The sequence below is a fragment of the Lepidochelys kempii genome, chromosome 15 (assembly GCF_965140265.1).
Source record: "Lepidochelys kempii isolate rLepKem1 chromosome 15, rLepKem1.hap2, whole genome shotgun sequence".
Classification (NCBI taxonomy): domain Eukaryota; kingdom Metazoa; phylum Chordata; order Testudines; family Cheloniidae; genus Lepidochelys; species Lepidochelys kempii.
The window spans coordinates 1,372,912-1,397,032 of record NC_133270.1 but is presented as its reverse complement, the minus strand read 5'-3'; the positions used below and the strand labels follow the sequence as shown (position 1 = coordinate 1,397,032).

The window sequence follows — 24,121 nt, the reverse complement described above, 5'->3', positions numbered from 1 at the left end:
AGTGGTGACAGGTAGCTATGGGGACTATGACTGCAGAAGCAAATCACTGCATGCCTTCCCCTTATTTGCAAACTGTAATCATCATGCTTTAGATGCCTTGATAATGAATGCATTTCAAAGGGGCTTTGGTCCATGCATATCCACTGCACACCTCACTTCATTAAACAAGCTCCTAACTGCAGACATATAATAGTTCACTGCTAACAGATACAGACAGATTAAATTAGATAGGGTTCATTGACGGAAACTGTATAAAACACCAAGCCAAAAGATTCAAATTCTTTATCTGCATGTTTTTATACACATTTCTCGCTGGAGGGAGAGGAATTTAAAGTACATCACCATACAGCTGAACTCCTAGGGCTTTGTCGGCAACAGGAATGGGCTGTTGTGCGTTGGTTTCTATGCATCCCATGAGTCTCCTGCAGGATAAGGCAACGTGTGTGGAGTGGGCAGCTGTAGCTAATGGTGCAGGCAAACCTCATTGCCAGTCGTAGTGCTCATTCTAAGTGCTCCTAGCTGTGCTGAGTGGATGCCCCAGGCAGTTGGGGGGGTGGGGGTGGGGGGGGTGTTTCTTATATGAAAATAAAGTTCTCACAGAATCATTACAAATAGTTTTAAAAAATCCTGAATGGCGGTTGCTGCATTAGCTGTATTGACAACTAGCACAGCAGCAAGCCTGCCTGAGGGGCAGTTCCTATTTGTAAACGGAAAGCTCTCCGAAGGGCTGGGTGATCCCAGTTAACATTGAAGGGCTGGGTATTGCACCGTAACTTAAGATCAGGAGGCCCTCAGAAGTGAAGGCCTGAATCCAACGCAATGCTTTGGGCTAAGAGTCCCTCACGAAGGAATCATGCCTTTGTTCCGTTTCCTGTCAGCCATGACTCGGCGGTTATGATTAGCTCTTGCCCCTTTGTTGGCTTCCTTCTTCTTTCGCTCCTGGACTGTATCCCGGCTCTGTCCATGCCCCTTGACATTCCCTACAACAGCCGGGGTGTTGTCATACTTGTACCTGAAGTATAGATAAAAATGGGAATCACACAAGTTCTGCACAAGGCACACAGGATCACAACTCTAATTTCTCCTTCTAAGACAAAGGATCCTGTGGGGAGAGCACACCTGAGGGGAGTCCATCCACCCAGCCATCTCCCCTGATGAGTGAGCTATGCAGCGCTTCTATAGTATCTGAACATTATCCACCAGCCATATGATGACAGCTCACTCTTCCTGCTTTTAGCATGCCAGCAGCCAGCCAGATATTGCACTGAAGCCTTGTACTGTCCAGACATCCCCTGTGGTAGTTACTGAGGATCTAGAAAGCTCCTGTACCCCAAAATCTTACTAATCTTATGCAGGTTCCTGCTCTCCCTTCCCCCATATAACTGCAGCAGCAGCATTGCTATGCCAGCGAGGGGACTTGCCAGGCATCCCTGCCACTTGGTGTAGCTGCACTCTAGGCAGCGAAGCGGAAGCTGAGTAAGGTGTTGGAAATGTGTCACTCCCAACAACTTTTTCAAAAGATGGACGGTCTGAGGCCACGTGTACCCTGAACCCCTCACCACAGCATGGCTGAGTCACTGCAGCACGGCCATCGTACGGCACGTCGTGGAGCCGCTCTCCTGACGACAGGCGGCAGCTTCAGCGGCGGGAGAGCGTCTCCCACCCACAGAGCGCTGCCCACAACGGCGCTTTTGCCATTAAACCTTTTGTTATTCGGGGTTGGTTTGTTCTTTTCACACTCCTGAGTGACAAAAGTTTTAATGATGAAAGTGCAGTGTAGACATAGCCTAAGACCTGGAGCTTCTCGTCAACTCAAGATGCAACATACCATTGTGGCTGGAGCCCTGGGCAGACAGGAATATTCTGACCAGGTGCAACAGTCGGAGTGTTTTCCCACTGGCTTCAATGGAGCCACGATTCACCCATGGAGAGGGATTCCGTCTTACCCTTTCCTTGCAAGGTAAGTCATCCGTCTGGCTTCAGCTCTCTCCCTCAGCACTGCTGGGTCCTGCACAAAATGGTCCTGCTGTGGGATGGAAATAAAGTCTTTAATCTCATTATCGTCTTACCAGCATTCAGCATGACTTGGGGAGCTACACAAGCCTGACTTCTTGTGGCTATCTGGTGTGGGGAGAGTCCCCCGCATCCCTCAGCTGAAGTTATTAATTACAGCCAAGTAGTCCCCCAGGATCAGTGACGGAGCGACTGAAGTGAGATGCCAAATTAATCAAAGTGAAAGCATCCAAAAATTTGAATTGCAAGTGTTTTCACTGAGATTTTAGGGTCTCCCCCCTGCCATCACAGCCAAATCATAGAATATCAGGGTTGGAAGGGACCTCAGGAGATCATCTAGTCCAACCCCCAGCTCAAAGCAGGACCAATCCCCAATTTTTGCCCCAGATCCCTAAATGGCCCCCTCAAGGATTGAACTCACAATCCTGGGTTTAGCAGGCCAATGCTCAAACCACTGAGCTATCCCTCCCCCCCCATTTCCATTAAATCCATGACAACCATAAAAATAATAGAGCCTTAATGATCCTCCCCTCTGCCCCACACACACTGTCCTCTCTTCCAGAGATACATGCACACCTCTCCAAGGAGTAAGAGTCATGTGACATGCCTAGGTGGGGAGGCTGTGGGCAATTGTACTCGGGGGACACTTCACAGTCCAGAAAAGCAGAGCTGCCTCAATGCTATGCGAACAGATTCATGTTCTGGAAAAGGAAACCCTTTCCACACTGTTACTGGTCAGGGCTTCAACAGGTGAAATAGACAGGGCACACAATAGAACTTAGTGCCAATTCCCATCAGCCTACAAATTAAGCTAGTAACCTTTGTTGTTTCCTTTTCAGTCTCCTCCACTTCCTCCTCCTCCTCCTCCTCTTGTCCTTTGGGTCTCAGGACTTGAGGGATGGTAAATGGCCTGGGAATTTGAGAGAGAAAGGTGAAAGATTCAGTACTATTTCATCTGGGCAATTCTGATACTAGAATATTTTAAAGACACTTCTGAATTACAGAAGGGCAGTTCTTTCAAGAAGTAAAATCCACAGCTTTTATGGACCTGCCTAATTTGTAAAGCAAGTGTTAGCAAGAATTAGCAAATCTAGAAAGAAAGAGAGCAGCCAATGACAAATTTGCCATGTTCCAATGACTTCCGGGAGATCTGCAATTGGTGAATATAGACTACTAGGGAAAAGTATCTTAGTGGAACGTGTATCCTTGATTTCATATTTAATACTTCATCACCTGTAGGATCATATACACTGATGCAGCCCGACTGTCATTCCACAGAGGTCAATGGAGATCTCCCCCAGGCACCACCTCTGATGTACAAAAAATCCAGACATCCAGGATGATCCTGAGGCCATAAAACTGGCCAGCTGGCTGTGTGTACTGAGCTCCCTTACAGATTTCTTGGGACAGCTGTCTCAGAAAAGGGATGATCCTGGGAAAACCTGGACAGGCAGCAACACTACCCCAGGTTGAATTTGGGGCTGTGTATTTTGTTTAGTTCTCCCTTTTTATACATGCACATCTTCAGTTCCCTGTGGAATGTTCTTTTCACATCTGTCAAATCTAAATTAAAAAGGGAGCTTAAAACACTTACTATCCAGTGCCACCTCGAGGCAGGGATAGGATGGCATTTCATGCACTGGGTAAATTGCAAGGGAGAGGAGAAAGGCAGAAAAGACTTGAGACATGCAAGGGACAACAGAGCTGCACAAAAGAAAACATGCCTTCCTCTAGGAGACCACCCAGAAAGCATTGTGCAAAGAGCAATGGCATTTGATGGTTAATTCTCTCTAGACCTCAGCACACAGACAGCGATGGGGCTGGGGGTTGTATGTAGGCATATCAGCTCACCTTATGTGCCACCATATTAAAATCAGGTATCTGCTCAAAACAGTCCCCACTTTAAAACTGCTGCGATTGGTCAGAGGTTATCCCACTGATCCTCAGTTGCACCCATTATGCCGGCACTGCGCCCGCTGGGGAGTCCTTCACACAGGAGAAAACCCACTGGCTTTATGGCCCCTTGGCACATCTCAAGCGGTGCAAAGGGCCTGGAGCGAAGAAGAGAAAAACTATCCCCTTATTTCTGCCTCCAATGTAGTTCTTCTAAAGGATTCCATTTGATTTTAAATCTGTGGTCGTGTCACTGAGGAAATTAAAACTTACAACCAAAAGCACAAGAGCCTTGGTTTTATGTCAGACGCCCAGGCCTGATTTTCAGAATGCTGAGCACCCTCAGACCGCCCAGAAAAGCCAGTGGGAAGGGTGGGTGCTCACAACTTCTGAAGACCAAGCCCCAAGGTGTTACAGGTGAACTGTAAGAAAGTTTTTATTCAAGTCTCTAGAACTCTTTAGGAAGATTCCAAAAGAAGAAAGAAGTAGAGAAGAGCAATATTTTGTTTTTAAATGGGGTTAGCTCTGTCTGTTAACATCTTACAATTCCTGCTTCCTGAAAATGCTGTTTTGGATGGAAAATTACTCTGTAAATCACAGAGAAATGTTAAGCTTACAGCTTCCAAAAGATGGAGATATAGGGAGAAAGAGTGGGTGTGCATACTTGGTTGTCTGTCAAAATCTCATTCCTTTTCCCAACGCATCTCTAGCCACGCTCTTAGAATTAATGTTTTGCAGTTCCAAACCTCAGCTAACCCTCACAACCCTGGGAGCCAGCTCAGTATTAGCTCTATTTTGCAGATGGAGAGACTGAGGCACAGAGAGGTCATGGTCACATGCCGAGTCAGTGGAGTGGAGCCCAGAACTCTCAGTTGCATGCTCTAATCACTAGATCACAGAAGAGCCTGTGCCCAAGGAATTGCCAAACAAGCAAGAACAGGGGCCAGCTTTTTCTTACTGTTTGCCCAACGGCTTTTCTGCCTTGAGGTGGGGGGAGAAACAGCTATAAGAGGCCAATTCACACCCTCTGTCCCCAATGACCAGCGTTCCCCTCTGTGTGCAGAGTGAAGGACTTTCTCAGTGCAAGCTTAACCTCTCTGAGCAAAGCCTCCCGCTCGGGTTTTAAAACTGAGCTCCGGCAGCATTTGGTTCCACACATGGAGAGAGGGAAGGGGTACAGGAGGAAGGGGGAGCATGACAACTCCCTGTTCCCATGGCTGGGAGAAGCTTCCTGGCCAGCAGGGGAAAGGGGAGACCCAGAAACCCCTCCTCCAGGCTGGGAGCAGAAAGAGCAGAGAGGTGTCTCTGAGCCCCTCTGTCTGGGGTGAGAGCAGAAGCATGGGCAGTGGAGACCTCTGTGCAGGACATGCATTTTCACCCAGGCTCTGTGCCAGTGTGCAGACACATGGCTTACAGGACATACCAACCATCCTCTTCTTGCTGGCCAAAGATGCTGTACCCACCTCCTACTGATCAGCTCATCATCTGAGTCAGCATCGTTCGCCCCCACCTGGTTGCCGTCATAGGTGTCGTCGTATTCATCCTCATAGTCAACCCTATAGAACTGGGCTTCCCCCTCCTGCTCAGGGACCTCCTCTACGATCACACTGTACTGGCTGTAGCGTTCCTTCTGCTCAGCTATCAGGCGCTTGTCATTCAGTAAACTTTTTGTCGTATCTTTGTCCTTCCTGCATGGCGGGGGGGGGGGGGGGGGGGGGCGCAGAAAGAAATAAAGGCAGTTTAAAAAAATCTAGCTGTAAAGAGCAACTCTAAATAAATGGAAATTTAAGCACCATCTGGTGATTACATTTTATTCATCCTGCTCTAGCACCTTTCATCTCAAAGAAGCTCACAAACATAAGCCTCACTGCTTCCCCTCCTGAGGTAAGTACTGGAGATGCAAAAGGATTATTTGACCCACTAACGAAAACAGCCACTTCTGGTTTGAACACAACCGCTGTTCAACAGCACCCAGCAAGATTGTGCAACAGGTCAGAACAGGAATGGAGATTGCCACCTCTGGCGGAGACTGCAGAGGAGATTTTAAGAATAGCCAAATGCAATTACTCTAGCTGGACCAGGACCAAACTCTCCCCAAAAGTACCATGGACCATGACTAACTACAGGTGGTCAGGGCCTGGAACCTGTCGCAGCTGAGTGGCAGCATGTCCAGGTGCATGGTGCCCTTTAGCACTAGGCTACAGCAGCGCTGGTTCATGGTGGTGAGGTATCTGCATTGTAGTAGCGCCCAAAGGCACAAATCAGGGCTCAGCACTGCTTCTGTACTAGGTGCTGTACACTCCCTCAAGTCAAAAAGCCTCCAACCTAAGCGTAGGATGAGAGAAAGCCGCTGCATACAAACAAACAGATGAGGAGCGCACAAGGTTACACAGAGAGATTATGAGTATTGCACTAAACAGGGGCTAGAAAAGCAGGATTCAGAGGGGAAAGGACAGCAGAAAAAACCACCAAGCAGGGAGATCTGCCTCAGCCAGGAAATCAGAGCCCCACAATAACACCACTTTGCATTCCTACTGCACTTCATCTAAATATCTCAAATCACTTATATACCCATCAATTAAGCCTCATCCAACCCCTGTGAGGCAAGTAATATTAGCGTTAGACCTATATTCTAGACAGGGAAATCAAGACACAGAGGTACAGCCAATATTCAAATACAGCCATTGATTTAGCATGCCTCAGTTGCACGGGGACCTGATACCTCACGCTGGATTTTCGGACATGCTGAGCACCCACTGATCCTGTACAGTGATCAAGACCTTGTGATGCTGAGGTTGTAAACCACATATGAGAACTTACTGCAGACTTATGGGGAAATCCCTTTCTCAGTCTACTCAGGACAACCTGCAGCTCCCAAAGCCTGAGGAGGAATTCACATCTGAATCCAGAATTTATTCAGAATCTGCATAGTCTCTTCATATTACTAGTGGAAGAACCTGTCTGATGAACAGGTATATCAAGAATTGCCAGGTTCCTGTGACATTCTTGCAAACGTAGGGAAAGCCATCCTCTGCCCTGACCATCAATTCCATTCCTATTCAGGATCCCCAAATTAGATAATGTTTGCTTCCCCTTACTCCATGAGTCACTGCTTCTACCGCTGTTTCTGTTGCTGTGCTTAAATTTAGTTACAATCAATTCGAAATGACCCTGCAAATGTTCTGCTTTACTCACGTGTACCGTGCAGGATGGGCTAGGAGCTCCTGCTGGTTTTCAGCAACGAGGCTGACTAGGCATTCGGGAATTGTTTCCTGTTGAGACGACCTGATGGCTTTGCAACAAAGCTGCACTGAAGTGAACAAGGCTGACAGAGCTGTGTCCGCCTCTCTATACTACCATGACACCGTACACCAGCGGAAGGGGGTTTTCCCCCGGTGTAGCAACGCCACCTCCCCGAACCAAGTCCGCTCCATCAACATACCCATTCTTCAGTCGGCAGAGCTGCATCTACCATAGGGCTTAGACTGGCATAGCTGTATCGGTCCGGGGCTGGTTTTTCACACCCCTGACTAAGATAGCTATGTTGACCTAACCTTTAAGTGTGGACCATGCCTAACATAGGTCAACTTACAACCACTACAGTAATTACTGTGGTGGTTCATGTCCACACTGCCCTCCTTCTGTCCGTACACATCCTCACCAGGAGTGCTTCCAGCAACTTAAGAAGGGCTGAGAGCCTGGGCTCTCAATTCCACAAGCAGCTCCTCGCTGGGACCCCAGCTGCCCCCCTGTGCTCACAGCTCCCCGCTGGATGCCTAGCTGTCCTGCCTTGGGCTCTCAGCTCTCTGCTCCCCACTGGGACCCCAGCTGCCCCCCAGGCTCTCAGTTCCCCGCCGGGAGTAAGACAGCCACCCGGGCTCCCACCGATGAGCTCTGTGCCTGGAGCCTAGACAGCTGCCAGGTTCCCAGCAGGGAGCCTCAGTGTAGCTGGGCTCCCAGCAAAGAGCTGGGAGGGCACAGCCCGTCTGGGAGCGGGGAGCCAGGAGCCCAGGGGGCAACCAGGCTTTAGCTGGAAGTCCCCATCCACCCTGGGGTAACAGCCTGAGCGACTAGCAGCTTTCTCATCAACGTCACGGCTCGGCCCTGCTACAGTCGGGGCCGGGTTGGGGCTGCACCATACAGCTCCCAGAAGTCGCAGCATAGCCCCACGCCAGCTCCTACACGCTCCAATGGGACCTGCAGGGGCGGTGCCTGCAGACGGGGCAGCACACAGAGTCGCCTGGCTGTGCCTCCGCATAGGAGTTGGAGAAGGGACATGCCACTGCTTCCGGGAGCTGCTTGAGGTAAACGCCACTCAGAGCCTGCACCCCCTGAGCCTCTCCCCACGCTCCAAACCCCTGCCCCAGCCCTGATCCCCCTCCCACTCTCCAAACCCCTCGATCCCAGCCTGGAGCACCTTCCTGCACCCCAAACTCCTCATTCCCAGCCCCACCCCAGAGCCTGTACCCGGCCCCCCGCCCCCCAACCCCAATGTTGTGAGCATTCTTGGCCCGCCACACAGTTTCTATTCCCCAATGTGACCCTCATGCCAAAAGTTTGCCCACCCTTGAACTAGTACAATGGGGCCCAGCCAGGTTGTGGTCTTCAGGTGCAATATCATGTTAAACAACAACAACAGAACTCTAATAAGATAAAGAGCAAGCACCACACTTACATCTCTCTGGTTTTAAGGAGGGAGGCAAAAAGAGTAGAGATCTTTGAGACCCAAATCAGGCCTCAGATGAGGCTGGAGGAAACCCTATTGCTCAGAAGCCTGGGCAAGTATCAAGTTTTCTGCCTGCAAGTCAAGGAGAACAGGGGAGGCAGAGGATGTCTTCACCACGAAACAGGCATGGTTTTGGCATCAAAACAGCTATCTCGATATAAATTCCTAGTGAAGACAAGACATTGTATTTCTTACCTTGACGTACCAAGCCAAGGTCAACCCTAGGTGGAGGGTATATGGGTGAGCCCAACTAGCTACCAAAAGCTACCTTCACTTGGATTTTACATCAAAAGGGCTATAACGAAGGCTTCGTTTTAGTCATGGATATTTTTAGTAAAAGTCACCGACACATCATGGGCAGTAAACAAAAATTCACAGCCCATGACCTGTCCATGTCTTTTACTAAAAACGCCAGTGAAAAAAACTTGGGGGGGGGGGGGGTTTGCCCACGGGCCCCTTGGGAGGGCGGTCCAGCTGTTTGGGGGTGAGACGTAGGTGGCGGTGCGTGGCCCAGGACCCGCGCTGGTGCTGGGGGGGCGAAAGTTGGCGGGGCTGCGAGGCTCCCTACCTGGCTCTGCGCCTCCTCTCCCCCCCACCCCAGTAGCAGTAGAGTTTGGGTTTGGGAGGGGGCAGGGGGCAGGGGAACCACGGCCAATGGGAGCTGCGAAGCTCTGGGCAGAGGCAGCGCACAGAGCTACCTGGCCACGCCTCTGCTGAGCAGCTGAGCGAGGGGGATGTCGCCGCTTCCAGGGAGCCACCGAGCGCCTGCCTCACCCTGCCCCAACCCCCTCCCCCCCACACCCAAACTCAGCTGTGGGGAAGAGATGCGGGGCACAGGGGCCCGAGACTGCCCCAGCAGTGGCCAGTGCACCCGGCGCAAGGGCTGCCTAAGCTGCCCCGGAGCCAGGCACACCGGCTGCTGCAGAAGTCATGGAGGTCATGGAAAGTCAAGGAATCCATGCCCTCCGTGATAAACTCCCAGCCTTAGCTTAACTGATCTAAAAAACACACCTATTTTGTAGTGAAGACACAGCCAGGAGAGCAGAGTGATGGCCACAGCAACATGGGGAACCAAAGGAGCAGCAGGGCACAAGAGATCTGAGCTGTCTCTGCAAGGTGGAGGGTGAAGGGGCTGAGTTGAGCAAAAGACGTGTGCTGACAAACAGGTGGGAAAAGAATGGCTCTAGCTCAGTGGTCTCCAAACTTTTTACACCCAAGATCACTTTTTGAATTTAAGGGCAACCCAGGATCTACCCCGCCCCTTCCCCGATGCCATGCCCCCGCTCACTCCATCCCTGCCTCTCTCAGTCACTCGCTCCCCCCCACACTCACTCACTTTCACCAGGCTGGGATAGGGGTTTGGGAGGGGATGCGGGCTGTGGGCTGGGGCCGAGGCCAAGGGGTTCGCAATGTAGGAGGGGGCTCTGGGCTGAGCCTGGGGCAAGAAGTTGGGGTGCAGGAGGGGGTGAGGGGTGCAAGCTCTGGGAGGGAGTTTGAGTGCAGGAGGGGCTCCGGGCTGGGGCAGAGGGTTGGGGTGTAGGAGGGAGTACAGGGTGCTGGCTCTGGGAGGGGTGTCAGGGCTAGGGCTTGGCATGCAGGAGGGGGTTCATGGTGCAGGAGGGTATATGGGGTGCTGGCTCTGGGAGAGGGCTCAGGGCTGGGGTGCAGCCTCCCACCGGGCAGCACTTAACTCCGGCGACTCCTGGTCAGTGGTGCAGCATGGCTGGAGCTGAGGCAGGGTCCCTGCCTACCCTGGCCCCACACTGCTCCTGGAAGGGACCAACACACCCCTGGGCCCCTGGTGGGGCGGGGGGGCACATCGCTCCGCCCGCTTCCCCCTCTACAAGCACCGCCGCCACAGCTCCCTTTTCCCAGCCAATGGGAGCTGGGTGGGCGGTGCTTGCAGGCAGGAGCAGCGCGCAGAGGGAGACCCCTGCCTCGCCGCCCCTGGGGCCGCGCTGGCGGCTGCTGCTGCTTCCAGGAGTGGCGTGGTGCCAGGGTGGGCAGGGACCCTGCCTTAGTGCCGCCCCGCTGCACCACCAGAGATCACGATCGACTGCGAGATCCTCTAGGATCAACCAGTCAATTGCGATCAACCGGTTGGTGTCCACTGGCATAGCTGAGGTCAGCCAGCAGGGAATGGTTTGGGAGAAGACATAGAGCATTGCTGAGTCTCACATGCATGTGATGTCTGTTGGTGCTCTGATCAGTGGAATGTGGTGAATGGGGATGGGAGGGATGGGGGATAACCTGGGGCCAGGTCCACACTAAAAAGTTAAAAGAAAAGAAGGGCTTGTGGCACCTTAGAGACTAACAAATGTATTTGAACATAAGCTTTCGTGAGCTACAGCTCACTTCATCGGATGCATTCAGTGGAAAATACAGTGGGGAGATTTATATACACAGAGAACATGAAACAATGGGTGTTACCACACACACTGAAACGAGAGTGATCAGGTAAGGTCTATCTGCTACCCAAGATCCATAAACCTGGAAATCCTGGGCGCCCCATCATCTCAGGCATTGGCACCCTGACAGCAGGATTGTCTGTCTATGTAGTCTCCCTCCTCAGGCCCTACGCTACCAGCACTCCCAGCTATCTTTGAGACACCACTGACTTCCTGAGGAAACTACAATCCATCAGTGATCTTCCTGAAAACACCATCCTGGCCACTGTGGATTAAGAAACCCTCTACATCAACATTCCACACAAAGATGGACTACAAACCGTCAGAACAGTATCCCCGATAATGTCACAGCAAACCTGGTGGCTGAACTTTGTGACTGTGTCCTCACCCATAACTATTTCATATTTAGGGACAATGTATACCTTCAAATCAGCGGCACTGCTATGGGTACCTGCATGGCCCCACAGTATGCCAACATTTTTATGGCTGACTTAGAACAGCACTTCCTCAGCTCTCCTCCCCTAATGCCCCTACTCGTGCTACACTGATGACATCTTCATCATTTGGACCCATGGAAAAGAAACCCTTGAGGAATTTCACCATGATTTCAACAATTTTCATCCCACCACCAACCTCAGCCTGGACCAGTCCACACAAGAGATCCACTTCCTGGACACTACAGTGCTAATAAACGATGGTTACATAAACACCACCCTATACCGGAAACCTACTGACCGCTATGTTAGGATATAGATATTCAGGCCTGTCTGTAAAGGCCTGTACTCTAAGAATTTAGGTGTATTCTTATCACTTGGCTAGTGATAGAGGTATAAAAGAAAGAATCAAAATCACTGTCTGCTGGTGTAAGGGCCTTCTCTTACTGTGACAGTCTGAGGCCCTGTTCTTAGGCTAAGGCCTTTGGCTAAGCAGCAGAGGCAGCCATAAGCTGGGAAGCGACCGGTCACCTCCTCACATCCCAAACTAGTCACATTGAAATAAGGAGCTATTCGGCTGTTAGGATACAATCCTGTCCTGATAATGCCTATCGCCTCCAGAGAAAGGGAAGTGCCTAGAAAATGTAAAAGGAAACTTAGTTTGATAGCATCCTGTCTGGCAAGAACTCACTTATCAATAGCTGGGATGTGAAATCCTCACTTCTGTATTGTTTTGTCATTATAGTTCCCACTTTGCTGTTGTTTGTCTGTATAATCTCTGTCTGGTTCTGTGATTGTTCCTGTCTGCTGTATAATTAATTTTGCTGGGTGTAAACTAATTGAGGTGGTGGGATATAATTGGTTACATAATCATGTTACAATATGTTAGGATTGGTTAGTTAAATTTCAGGAAAATGATTGGTTAAGGTATAGCTAAGCAGAACTCAAGTTTTACTATATAATCTGTAGTCAATGAGGAAGTGACTGGGGTGTGGGTGTGGGTGAGCATGGGCATGGGAGATGGGAACAGGGAATGGGGGTAAGAAAATTGGAATCATGTTTTGCTAAAGGGGGAAATGGGAACAGGGAATGGGAGTAAGGAAGTTGGAATCATGTTTGGCTAAGGGTAGGAATGGGAACAGGGACACAGGTGTAAGGCTCTGTGGTGTCAGAGCTGGGAAGGAGGATACTAAGGAAGGAAACTGGAATCATGCTTGCTGGAAGTTCACCCCAATAAACATCGAATTGTTTGCACCTTTGGACTTCGGGTATTGTTGCTCTCTGTTCATGTGAGAAGGACCAGGGAAGTAAGTGGGTGAAGGAATAAGCCCCCTAACACCTACCTACATGCCTCCAGCCTTCATCCAGACCACACCACACGATCCACTGTCTACAGCCAAGCTCTGCGATACAACCGCATTTGCTTCAACCCCTCAGACAGAGACAAACACCGACAAGATCTCTATCAAGCGTTCTTACAACTACAATACCCACCTGCTGAAGTGAAGAAACAGATTGACAGAGCCAGAAGAGTACCCAGAAGTCACCTACTCCAGGACAGGCCCAACAAAGAAAGTAACAGAACGCCACTAGCCATCACCTTCAGCCCCCAACTAAAACTTCTCCAACACATCATCAAGGATCTACAATGTATCCTGAAGGACAACTCATCACTCTCACAGATCTTGGGAGACAGGCCAGTCCTCGCTTACAGACAGCCCCCCAACCTGAACCAAATACTCACCAGCAACCACATACCACACAACAGAACCACTAACCTATCCTTGCAACGAAGCCCGTTGCTAACTGTGTCCACATACTATTCAGGGGACACCACCATAGGGCCTAATCACATCAGCCACACTATCAGAGGCTCGTTCACCTGCACATCTACCAAGGTGATATACGCCATCATGTGCCAGCAATGCCCCTCTGCCATGTACACTGGCCAAACTGGACAGTCTCTATGTAAAAGAATCAATGGACACAAATCAGACGTCACAAATTATAACATTCAAAAACCAAGTCGGAGAACACTTCAATCTCTCTGGTCACGCGATTACAGACCTAAAGGTGCAATTCTTCAACAAAAAAAACTTCAAAAACAGACTCCAGCGAGAGACTGCTGAATTGGAATTAATTTGCAAACTGGATACAATTAACTTAGGCTTGAATAGAGACTGGGAGTGGCTGGGTCATTACACAAAGTAAAACTATTCCCCCCTTCCCTCCCTCCGGCCGCTGTTCCTCACACATTCTTGTCAACTGCTGGAAATGTCTACACTTAAACCACCACTGCAGCTGTGCTGCTGTAATGGTACAAGCACAGACATAACCTGAGTCTGGGGATTTTCCAGCTGTAGTGAGACAGTTCAAAGGTAGGTATTTTGGCCAGCGAGGCAAGCAACAATTTCGTTTGACAGCCTGTGATGCTGGCAGATCAGGTGCCAACTAAGGCCAAGATCCTCACGCTTCAATACTGACCAATACATAGCTGGACTCACTTATAACATCTGTATCCCAGATTGGAAGGTAATATTTGAGCATTTGCACTGTAAGCCTTGATAACTGTGTAAGTCACCAGACAGGAGAGATGTAGTTGTAGCCATGTCAGTCCCAGGATATTAGAGAGACATGGTGGGTGACGTAATACCTTATATTGGACCACTTCTTACTCACCTTGTCTCAGACAGAAGAGAGACACTGATTAGTGTGAAATGCTGGTCTGCAAGAGAGGGTGGTCTGTCCTGCCCCGCAAGGAAGGCCCACTGACACCAGCAGATCAGAGGGGAATGTTAAACCAGAACCAACAACTTTGCTGTTTACTCTCCACCCTTCCCGCTTCAGGAAGATGAGTCTCGCAAGTAAATTCCTCCCACCAGCTGAGTTCATCGCTGGAAGCAGCAGCTCAAAGCAGACGGGGGAAGGGAATAAAACCCCCTAACTTCTGCTGCTGTGACTTGAGGAGAGGGCAGGGGGCAGGCAAGGATTACTAGGCATCAACAAAAGAACCACAATGCCCAGCATGGGTCAGCCCTAAAGAACGCAGAGATCTTGCTTATTATAGAAGCTTCTACTACTTTTTGAAACTTAAGATTGGAACTAATTTGTGTGCACCTGTGTTTGTGTGCACCTATGTTCCCCTGCTTGAAACCTTTTAAATAACTCTCATGTTTCCTTTTTTCTTAAATCCGTATATAGTTTATTATAGGATGGACTATGAGTGTTGTCTTTGGTGTGAGATCTAAGATGCAATTGACCTGAGGTAAGCAATTGGTCCTTTGGGACTGGGAGCAGCCTAAGGCCAGGTCAATACTACAGACCTATAGCATTATAACTAGGTCGTTCAGGGGTGTGAAATATCCACAGTCTGCGTGACATACTTATACTGACCTAAACCCACCCACCACCACGTAGACAGCGCTATGTCAAATGGAAGAGCTTCTCCCATCAACATAGCTACCGCTTCTCGGGGAGGTGGATTAACTATGACAACGGGAGACGCTCTCCCATTGGTGTAGGAGCATCTTCACTTAAGTGCTGCAGCTGCACTGATGCAGCATTTTAAGTGTGGACCTGCCCTACATATTGCTGTGATACTTGGTGCAAGGGACCATCTATCACAAAGGTAGTCTTACCTGGCAGCAAGGGGACTGTCTGTGACTTTATGTTTAGGCTGTTATAGAGCCTGAGGAGTTTACATCTGATAACTGGTTGGTGAAATTGAAGTGTAGAACTCAGCCAATTTGGAGTTTGTGCCCTGGTTCTTAACAGTCTGCCCTGAGGTTGGTCCTCACTCTCTTGAGTATAAAGAGCAGATTGTTATATGCAGGACAGCTTGACACAGCCAAGCCAGAGTAGGATTTGTAGTAAAAGAAGCTATAAATTTGATTACTTGCTGCTGCAAATCCCAGTCTGATTGGACTTAAGGAGGGAACTGACTTTCCTCCAATAAAAGATATTAGCATACCCACCTTTCCTCCAAGACTTTGTTACAGTCTTGGAGCTGCAAACTTAGCTGATGCTGCCACAGCCAGACGGTTTAATTTACAAATCGATCGTTCATTCCCCAGCTATGTATAGATCTAAAGACAGGTCCACACACAGGCTTGGTTGATTTAAAAGAAATGTTTGAATAATGCCTTGAACGCATCGATCCACTCTGTTGGGCTTTTGAGGCGAAAATCCCCAACAACCTGAATCAACGGAGGGCAATACCAAAAGCACTGGGTTGAACAAACAAAGTACATGACACAGCACTGCATGCTAAGCAATGTGAGAAACAGAGGCAGGAACTCCTAGTGGAGGAACTAGATTACTGAGATTGTGTTATCGGAGCTAGATTTCAAACCAGATGGACATTATTGATATTTGTACTTGAATTTGAAACAAATTTTACCTAGCCTCATTTCTGACTCACAGAGCTCAGACTGGTGACAGTAGTGGCCTTGCAATTTATGGAGAAAAGAAAAGAAAACATAAAAGTCCAAACCATAGTCAGATGTTAAAAGCAGTATGGCGCTGTAGTGTTAAACGGTACAAGCTGAATAGAGAAAAAGGCCACAGCACTATTTCATTTTAATTTCCTAGCGAGAATGAGATCACAGCCCAAAAATTGGGACAATGATGTTTTCTTGTTAAAACCAACTAAATCTCTAGCCTTAGCTGCTTGTGGACAAGTGATCAGGAAAATAACTTTACCAGTTGGCCTCAGACATACAAATATACTGTCAAAGGACTGCAATGGGATTTTCTTAATCAAATTTGTTGCTGTAAGTCCATGGACTTTTATCCCACCCTGTCCAAAAGAACTGATTGTAGCTGTGATACGCACCTCCTGCCTTTTTGTACCCGGGACATGTCCACTGAGTCCCTGCTGAATATATCAAACTCATCGTCCTGGAAGATGTTGTATCGAGAAGTAACCAGAGGGGTTGGTTCTGTCTTCACCTGCCTGTCAGAAAGGAGACACAACAGAAGCCGCTAAGATAAAGCTAAGAAGGGCCACATTCTCTCAGTCGATGTGCATTCTTGCCATGATTTCCATTACTCCATCAATCCCTTAACCATACATAGCAGCACAAAGTACAAAACTGAACGGCATCAGATTGCAATAGCTCCAGTCATTTTCTGTTTCACAGCCCCAGTGTAACATCCAATACTATGTTGGTCTAGAATAGAAGTCTCAAACCATGTGGCTGATCTCCATGGGGAGGCTCAAACCCATTTAGGAGAAAGCAAAGGGAGAAAATCCTTCTTTTAAGAATGTACAAAGCTGGAGTATTCAATACTGAAGCATGCTTATGCTCAGCAAAGTGACTTGGTAAAGTCAACACTGTATGTATGTATTGGGCTACACTTTGGAGGAGATCCCAATAATTTGTTAAGGATGGTTTCAGAAGGTAGGTCTCCCTATGGTTCCATATTCATTCTGTCTCAAATATTTCCAGATTAAATTTGTTCAATTTACAAGTCAAAAGAGGATTATCTTTACATTTATTTTTTCTGGTGCTGTATACTTAGCCTGGAATCTGAAAAAACTCAGCTGCGCTCTGTTCTAAGATCACCAGGAATTACAATTCTGCCTTTGCCGCTTAGCTGACAATTTTGTTGATGATGCATGAGACAAAACAGAATCCACCCAGTCTCCCATAACCGTGTTAGCTCTGCAGTGCTAATAGAAATACAAAGTAGTTTGTGCCAGAAAAGTCAGCAGATCTGATTAAAAGAGAATAAAAAGCAAGGTGTTATGTACAAAACCACCATTTTATATAATCACTGTTCTGATAAGGGTTGCATTTTTTTTTAAACTGCATCACTGCTGAATGACCTACCAGACCCAGTCAGCTAATGCCTTTCTGGAGCATGACTGGGCATAGCGTACCATTCACATCCTGAACCACGGCTGGAAACTGTACATGCATATTCTATAGCTGCAAAGGCAGCTAAAACCAAGCGGGTTCCCTTGCTGAGGATGATTCCTAAGCCCCCACATGCAACATCCAGAAGGCAGCAGAGGCTAGGCAGCTCTGTGGACTCTGATAAAAGTGGATTTGAATTGTAATTTCTCCTTGGTTAAAATTCAATTTCTGCACAGAGAACAATTCTAGTACCTTACAATTTAACTACTCTGCCCTGCAGGGTGAATTCCACTTGAATTAGTTTCTTTGAAGATACTCCCTTCGTGCAGGACTGGTGGGATTTTACTCATGAAGGACCATACTATGGCCATCTGCAGCCGATCAGTAACGTTTGCAGGTAATGGATTGGGGGTTTGCTGTATAGAAGAGTGGCAGCACTATTGCCTAGTACAGGGCTAAGCTATTGTCTCCCACCACGTGATTTTGACAGGTCTCATTTTAGTGTCCAGTGGACAATCCTGTGTGTCTCTTCACAACACACGACCCAGCCTCTGTTGTACAACAACTCAGGGTGGAAAAACCTCTGGCCTCTGCAGGGAAACCGGGGAAGAGGCAGGACAGAACTGGGCGGCTAGCACTGCAGCTACCTGCCGAGGGAAACATCCGCTCATTCCTTTTCCCAGGCACAGGGTGGTTAGTAACCATCACGCAGAACAGTCCCTTTAACAACCCACAACTGGAAATAAAACAGCACCAAACATACTAAAACCTCATGCCCACCTTGGCATTGTTCGCTCCAGTTTGTCCAGGGATGGTACCAGCCTATCCTCCAGGATGTTGTGGATCACCTGCTCTACACTGTAGCTGTGCTCCTCCAGGCAGGCCAATATGAAGCCTTCCCCTAGGTCAGGCAGCAGATCTTTCACTTGAGAAATCAAAGAATCCAACTCCACCCCTGAGACCTTGGCAGCGGGTGCTGCAGTTGCTCCAGCACACTGTACATACCAAACATAAGGGGTGGAATTACTGAAAAGGGATCACAATACAGAGAGGCCATGTGTGCATGGAAACCGGGAAGGAGAGCAGTTAGGGTTATGAGAATAGAATCCAAATGGGGCCCTAGGCAGAGTCCATCAAGTACAAAATTAGGTATCAGAGTAACAGCCGTGTTAGTCTGTATTCGCAAAAAGAAAAGGAGTACTTGTGGCACCTTAGAGACTAACCAATTTATTTGAGCATGAGCTTTCGTGAGCTACAGCTCACTTCATCGGATGCATACTGTGCATCCAAATAAATTGGTTAGTCTCTAAGGTGCCACAAGTACTCCTTTTATTTTTGAGAATTAGGTATGCTGCTCTTTGAATCAGAGAGAGCTGGGATATTTTACAGCATCTTTTCCTCAAATAATATTAACAGGTATATGATGCATTATAGCTTCAAAATGCTTTACAAGCAACTCAAGGGCTCAGATATGTCAGTGATGGGAGCTGTATGAGTACTAGGTGGATTACGTTGATAGGAAACCCAAGACAAAAGGAATTAAGCAATCTGTCCAAGGCCAGTGGCAGAGCCAAAAGTAGAACCCAGTTTGTCTCATTACCGAGCTTATTCACCATGCTGCATTGAACAGGTGGGAGCAATTCAGTTTTGATTCGTCCATTTGGATTTGGAATACAGCCATTGCCCAAGAGCCAAGAAACAAACAAGACTCCTCGCCCCACCAAGGCACAATCAGTTAAGTAGAGACGGTGGGGGAGAACCATTACCCTTCCTGTCCACGCAGCTCCATACTCACATCATACTCCAAGTGGTATGCACCATCAAGCCCTTCTGAGTCCTTAGGAGCATTTTCCACCATCGCTGAAGCTCCATCAGGTACCATTGGTGGAGGTGGGCTTTTAATGACTGGTGTTTTTCTCCTCTCCACACCTTCCCAGGCACTTTCCACTGCTTGGAGGATATATGCTGTCCGGGTGTCATCCCTACAAGACTGCATTAAGGGCATTTCTCTGTGCTCTAGTCCAGATGCACCTGTTCAGACACCACATGTGAGTAGTTATGTGCTCTTTGAAGACTCCAAATCTGTGCCTACACTAGGCTTTTTCTAACAGCTTCCCCACCATTACTGGCACGGGTGCAGCTTAATCAGAGGTAGCAAGTGTGAGTGCGCCAATGTAGACAGGGCTAACAACATCCACCAGATTTTTAAAACACAGTGCAGTGTCCACCAGCAGAGAGAAAAGGATACAAGGCAGAGGATGCCTGCTGAAGCAGACTCACATCGTCTGCCACAGGAAACAGCTCATCATAGTCACGAAGAAACCTGAAAACACAAAAGCAAGTATATCAATCAAACTGAGGAGTGAATGAACTGCAGGGCTCCCTTGCTGCAAACCCTAACGCACTGCTGTAACCTCATCAGCACGCAGTCATGAACCCCACGACCTTGCAGACACTTCATCTCACACCCAGAAACAAACTCCAGAGTCTATCGCCAGGCCTAGTTTTGCATTCCATCATAATCCAGTCAACCTCCCCGCACCGCAATAGCCAATTATAACCCTCAACATGATGCTGTGACCCTCCAATGACCCAATGCCCAGTTAGAGAGGAGCACAATTTTGTGATTAAAACACCTGACCTGGGGGAGTTAGGAAATCTGGGTTGGATTCCCATCTCTGCCACTGACTCATTGTGTGTCCTTGGACAAGTCATTTAAATTTATGGTTCGGTTTCCCCATCTGTAGACTGGGGATAAATAATTGTCTGACAAGGTAGCTGACAAGGCAGCTATGATGGTTAATTCACTAACATACATACAAGGATCTGAAGAAGTGGGATCTGAAGAAAGATCTGTTGCATCTGAAGAAGTGGGGTTTTTACCCACGAAAGCTTATGCTCAAATAAATCTGTTAGTCTTTAAGGTGCCACCCGACTCCTTGTTGCTGACACAGCTCCCCCCGATACTTAACATGCATACAGCACTTTGAGAGCCCACAGCAAGAGGTGCTGGAGAAGTGCAAAGCATTATAACAGCCTCTGGCACCACACAGCATCCGCTGCAACACTACAATAAAGATTGTTCTAATTCTCTCTTACAGAACGTTTCCTAGCTAGACTGAAAGATTTCTAATTCCCACATGCATCAAAGTCCCTCATATACCAATGTCTTCCGCACTTTTAGTCCTGGGAACAGATATGGGAGGACAGTTATTCCTCCTTTGGGTCCCATTCTTTTGGATTTACCTCCTCTCCTGAAGCACTGAGGTGAAGATCTGCAGAAACTCTTCAATAAAGGGCTGAATATTCTCATAGCTGTAAGAGAGGACGCCATGGAACAGTGAGAAATTGAATTTCGAGCTGTACTTTTGAGAACATCACATTCCTCCTTCTGAACCTCCGTGACCTGCCTTGCTAGCCATGTTTGCCACATCTGAGGACCACGCTTACACCACAGCAAATCCCACTTGTTCAACAGATTTCATTCCAGTGGGATTTTTTGAGACTTTTTGTTTTAAAAAGCAGCAAATCATGAAACTGACCCAGCCTTCTCATGAGGCTTCAGTGACCATTTCAGCAAGCTGAACTTGGTCTTAAGGAAATAGGACTTTTGATAGGATTGCAACCATACTGCAAGGCAAGTGAGATTGCAGTGTGTGGCCCTAAAAGAAGTGAAAACGGAGTGGGGAGCGGAGGGGAGGGGCAGGTACTTATATTCCTAAGTACATTGAGATTCCTGCAAGACTGACCCTTCCATATAAGGTTATGGCACAGAACCTCCCAGACAATGTGTGATCTCTCTTTTGCTCACCTGTGTGAGGGCATATGCCAAACAAAGCCCACTTTATTGTACAGTCTCAAACGCCACTTGGTGCCGGTGCCTTGAGCATCACCACAGAGCCAAACGGATGTGACGGCTGAAAGCCGCCCTTCCCAGAATGCTCCTGCCAGTGTATTGGTGCCATACAGACACCCCTCTAGAAGCAGGATGTGTCACCTGCACAATAACCCCAGCTCCTGACAGCCCAGACTACCCAGCTCTGTCATTTGCTGCTGTTGCTGCCATCTACCTAAGGCAGTGTGGGTCGGGACCCCAAAGTGGGTTGCGACCCCATTTTAATGGGGTCACCAAGGCTGGCTTAGACTTGCTGGGGCCTGGGGCCAAAGCCAAAGCCCAAGGACTTCAGCCCTGGGCAGCGAGGCTCAGGTTGGACTTCGGCTTTGGTCCCCCCGCCTAAGGAGGTGGGGCTGGGGCTTTGGCCCTCCCACCTGGGGCAGCAGCACTCAGGCGGGCTCAGGCTTCGGTCCCCCCTCCTGGGGTCGCGTAGTAATTTTTATTGTCAGAAGGGGGTCCCGGTGCAATGAAGTTTGAGAACCCCTGAATTCTAAGGTATTAATATGGCCCCCAACCATTACCACAGTACTGTGCCTGAGCACTCACAGTCTTCAACGCACTTATCCTCTGAGGAAAGGCAGGACTGTTATCCCTGTTCTGCAGATGGGAACTGAGGCACAGAGAGGCTAAGTGACTTGCCCAGGGTCACACAGGGAACTGAACCCAGCTCCACCTCAACCACCGGAATGTCGTCTCCTTGAACAGATTGTATTGATGATAATTTGGGGTTAGTATTCAAGTATCAGAGGAGCTGCAGTGACATCAACAGCTCGGTGCAGGTTGTCTACAAACATTCATTCCAACAGCATAGAGGCAGCATGGTCCAGCGGAAAGGGCACTGACCTAAAAGTCCCAGGGTCTGGATCCTTCTCGTGACTCAGCACACATGGCCCTAAGTAAGCCACTTCACCTCTCTGTACCTCAATTGCCCCTTCTGTTAAATGAGGATACTCACCCCCCCTTTCAGAGGGGTAGCCGTGTTAGTCGGTATCGGCAAAAAAAAAAAAAAAAACAGGAGTACTTGTGGCACCTTAGAGACTAACGAATTTATTAGGGCATAAGCTTTTGTGGGCTAAAACCTACTTCATTGGATGCATGCTGTGGAAAATACAGTAGGAAGATATTATACACAGAGAACATGAAACAATGGGTGTGGCCATACCAACTGTAGCGAGACTAATCAATTAAGGTGGGCTATTATCAGCAGGAGAAAAAAAAAACTTTTGTAGCCATAATTAGGATGGCCCATTTCAAACAGTTGACAAGAAGGTGTGAGTAACAGTAGGGGAAAATTAGCATGGGGAAATAGTTTTTACTTTGGGTAATGACCCATCCACTCCCAGTCTTTATTCAAGTCTAATTTAACCGTGTCCAGTTTGCAAATTAATTCCAATTCTGCAGTTTCTCGTTGGAGTCTGTTTTGGAAGGTTTTTTGTTGGAGAATTGCGACTTTCAGGTCTGAAATTGAGTGACCAAGGAGGTTGAAGTGTTCTCCAACTGGTTTTTGAATGTCTGATTTGTGTCCCTTTATTCTTTTGCGTAGAGACTGTCTGGTTTGGCCAATGTATATGGCACAGGGGCATTGCTGGCACATGTTGGCATATATCACATTGGTAGATGTGCAGGTGAATAAGCCTCTTATGGTGTGGCTGATGTGATTAGGTCCTATGATGGTGTTCCTTGAATAGATATGTGGACACAGTTGGCAACGAGCTTCCTTGCAAGGATAGGTTCCTGGGTTAGTGTTTTTGTTGTGTGGTTGCTGGTGAGTATTTGTTTCAGATTAGGGGGCTGTTTGTAAGCGAGGACTGGCCTGTCTCCCAAGATCTGTGAGAGTGAGGGATCGTCCTTCAGGATACGTTGTAGATCCTTGATGATGTGCTGGAGAGGTTTTAGTTGGGGGCAAAAGGTGACGGCTAGTGGCATTCTGTTACTTTCTTTGTTGGGCCTGTCCTGGAGTAGGTGACTTCTGGGTATTCTTCTGGCTCTGTCAATCTGTTTCTTCACTTCAGCAGGTGGGTACTGTAGTTTTAAGAATGCTTGATAGAGATCTTGTAGGTGTTTGTCTCTGTCTGAGGGGTTGGAGCAAATGTGGTTGTATCTTAGGGCTTGGCTGTAGACAATTGATCGTGTGGTGTGGTCTGCATGAAAGCTGGAGGCATGTAGGTAAGTATAGCAGTCTGTAGGTTTCCGGTATAGGGTGGTGTTTATGTGACCATCGCTTATTAGCACCAGGAAGTGGATCTCTTGTGTCCAGGAAGTGGATCTCTTGTGTGGACTGGGCCAGGCTGAGGTTGATGGTGGGATGGAAATTGTTGAAATCATGGTGGAATTCCTCAAGGGCTTCTTTTCCATGGGTCCAGATGATGAAGATGTCATCAATGTAGCGCAAGTAGGGGCATTAGGGGACAAGAGCTGAGGAAGCGTTGTTCTAAGTCAGCCATAAAAATGTTGGCATGCTGTGGGGCCATGCGGGTACCCATAGCAGTATACATTGTCGCCTGAAGGTATACATTGTCCCCAAGCATGAAATAGTTGTGAGTGAGGACAAAGTCACAAAGTTCAGACACCAGGTTTGCCGTGACATTATCGGGGATACTGTTCCTGACGGCTTGTAGTCCATCTTTGTGTGGAATGTTGGTGTAGAGGGCTTCTACATCCATAGTGGCCAGGATGGAGTTTTCTGGAAGATCACCGATGGATTGTAGTTTCCTCAGGAAGTCAGTGGTGTCTCGAAGATAGCTGGGAGTGCTGGTAGCACAGGGTCTGAGGAGGGAGACTACATAGACAGACAATCCTGCTGTTAGGGTGCCAATGCCTGAGATGATGGGGCGTCCAGGATTTCCAGGTCGGGGTTCTAGGGGTGTGTCTGTGCAGATTGTTCCTGTGCT

General features: G+C 48.3%; 1 protein-coding gene across 11 annotated transcripts in view; it reads right to left on the bottom strand.

Moving 5' to 3' along the window:
* Nucleotides 1-267: 267 nt before the first annotated feature.
* Nucleotides 268-24,121, bottom strand: part of ASCC2 (activating signal cointegrator 1 complex subunit 2) — a 48,299-nt gene continuing 24,445 nt past the window's right edge. For 10 of the 11 annotated variants that reach the window (XM_073313073.1, XM_073313079.1, XM_073313075.1 and 7 more), the window contains 9 exons: nt 20,582-20,650; nt 19,584-19,658; nt 19,131-19,317; nt 18,116-18,330; nt 16,309-16,428; nt 5,370-5,594; nt 2,833-2,923; nt 1,947-2,026; nt 268-1,012 (listed from right to left, as the gene is read on the bottom strand). In XM_073313073.1, coding sequence (XP_073169174.1) covers nt 841-1,012; nt 1,947-2,026; nt 2,833-2,923; nt 5,370-5,594; nt 16,309-16,428; nt 18,116-18,330; nt 19,131-19,317; nt 19,584-19,658; nt 20,582-20,650 — 1,234 coding nt within the window. In that variant the 3' untranslated portion in view covers nt 268-840. Of the gene's footprint in view, nt 1,013-1,946; nt 2,027-2,832; nt 2,924-5,369; nt 5,595-8,582; nt 8,798-9,643; nt 9,742-16,308; nt 16,429-18,115; nt 18,331-19,130; nt 19,318-19,583; nt 19,659-20,581; nt 20,651-24,121 lie in introns of those variants that run through there. The other variant, XM_073313084.1, reaches the window with a different exon arrangement.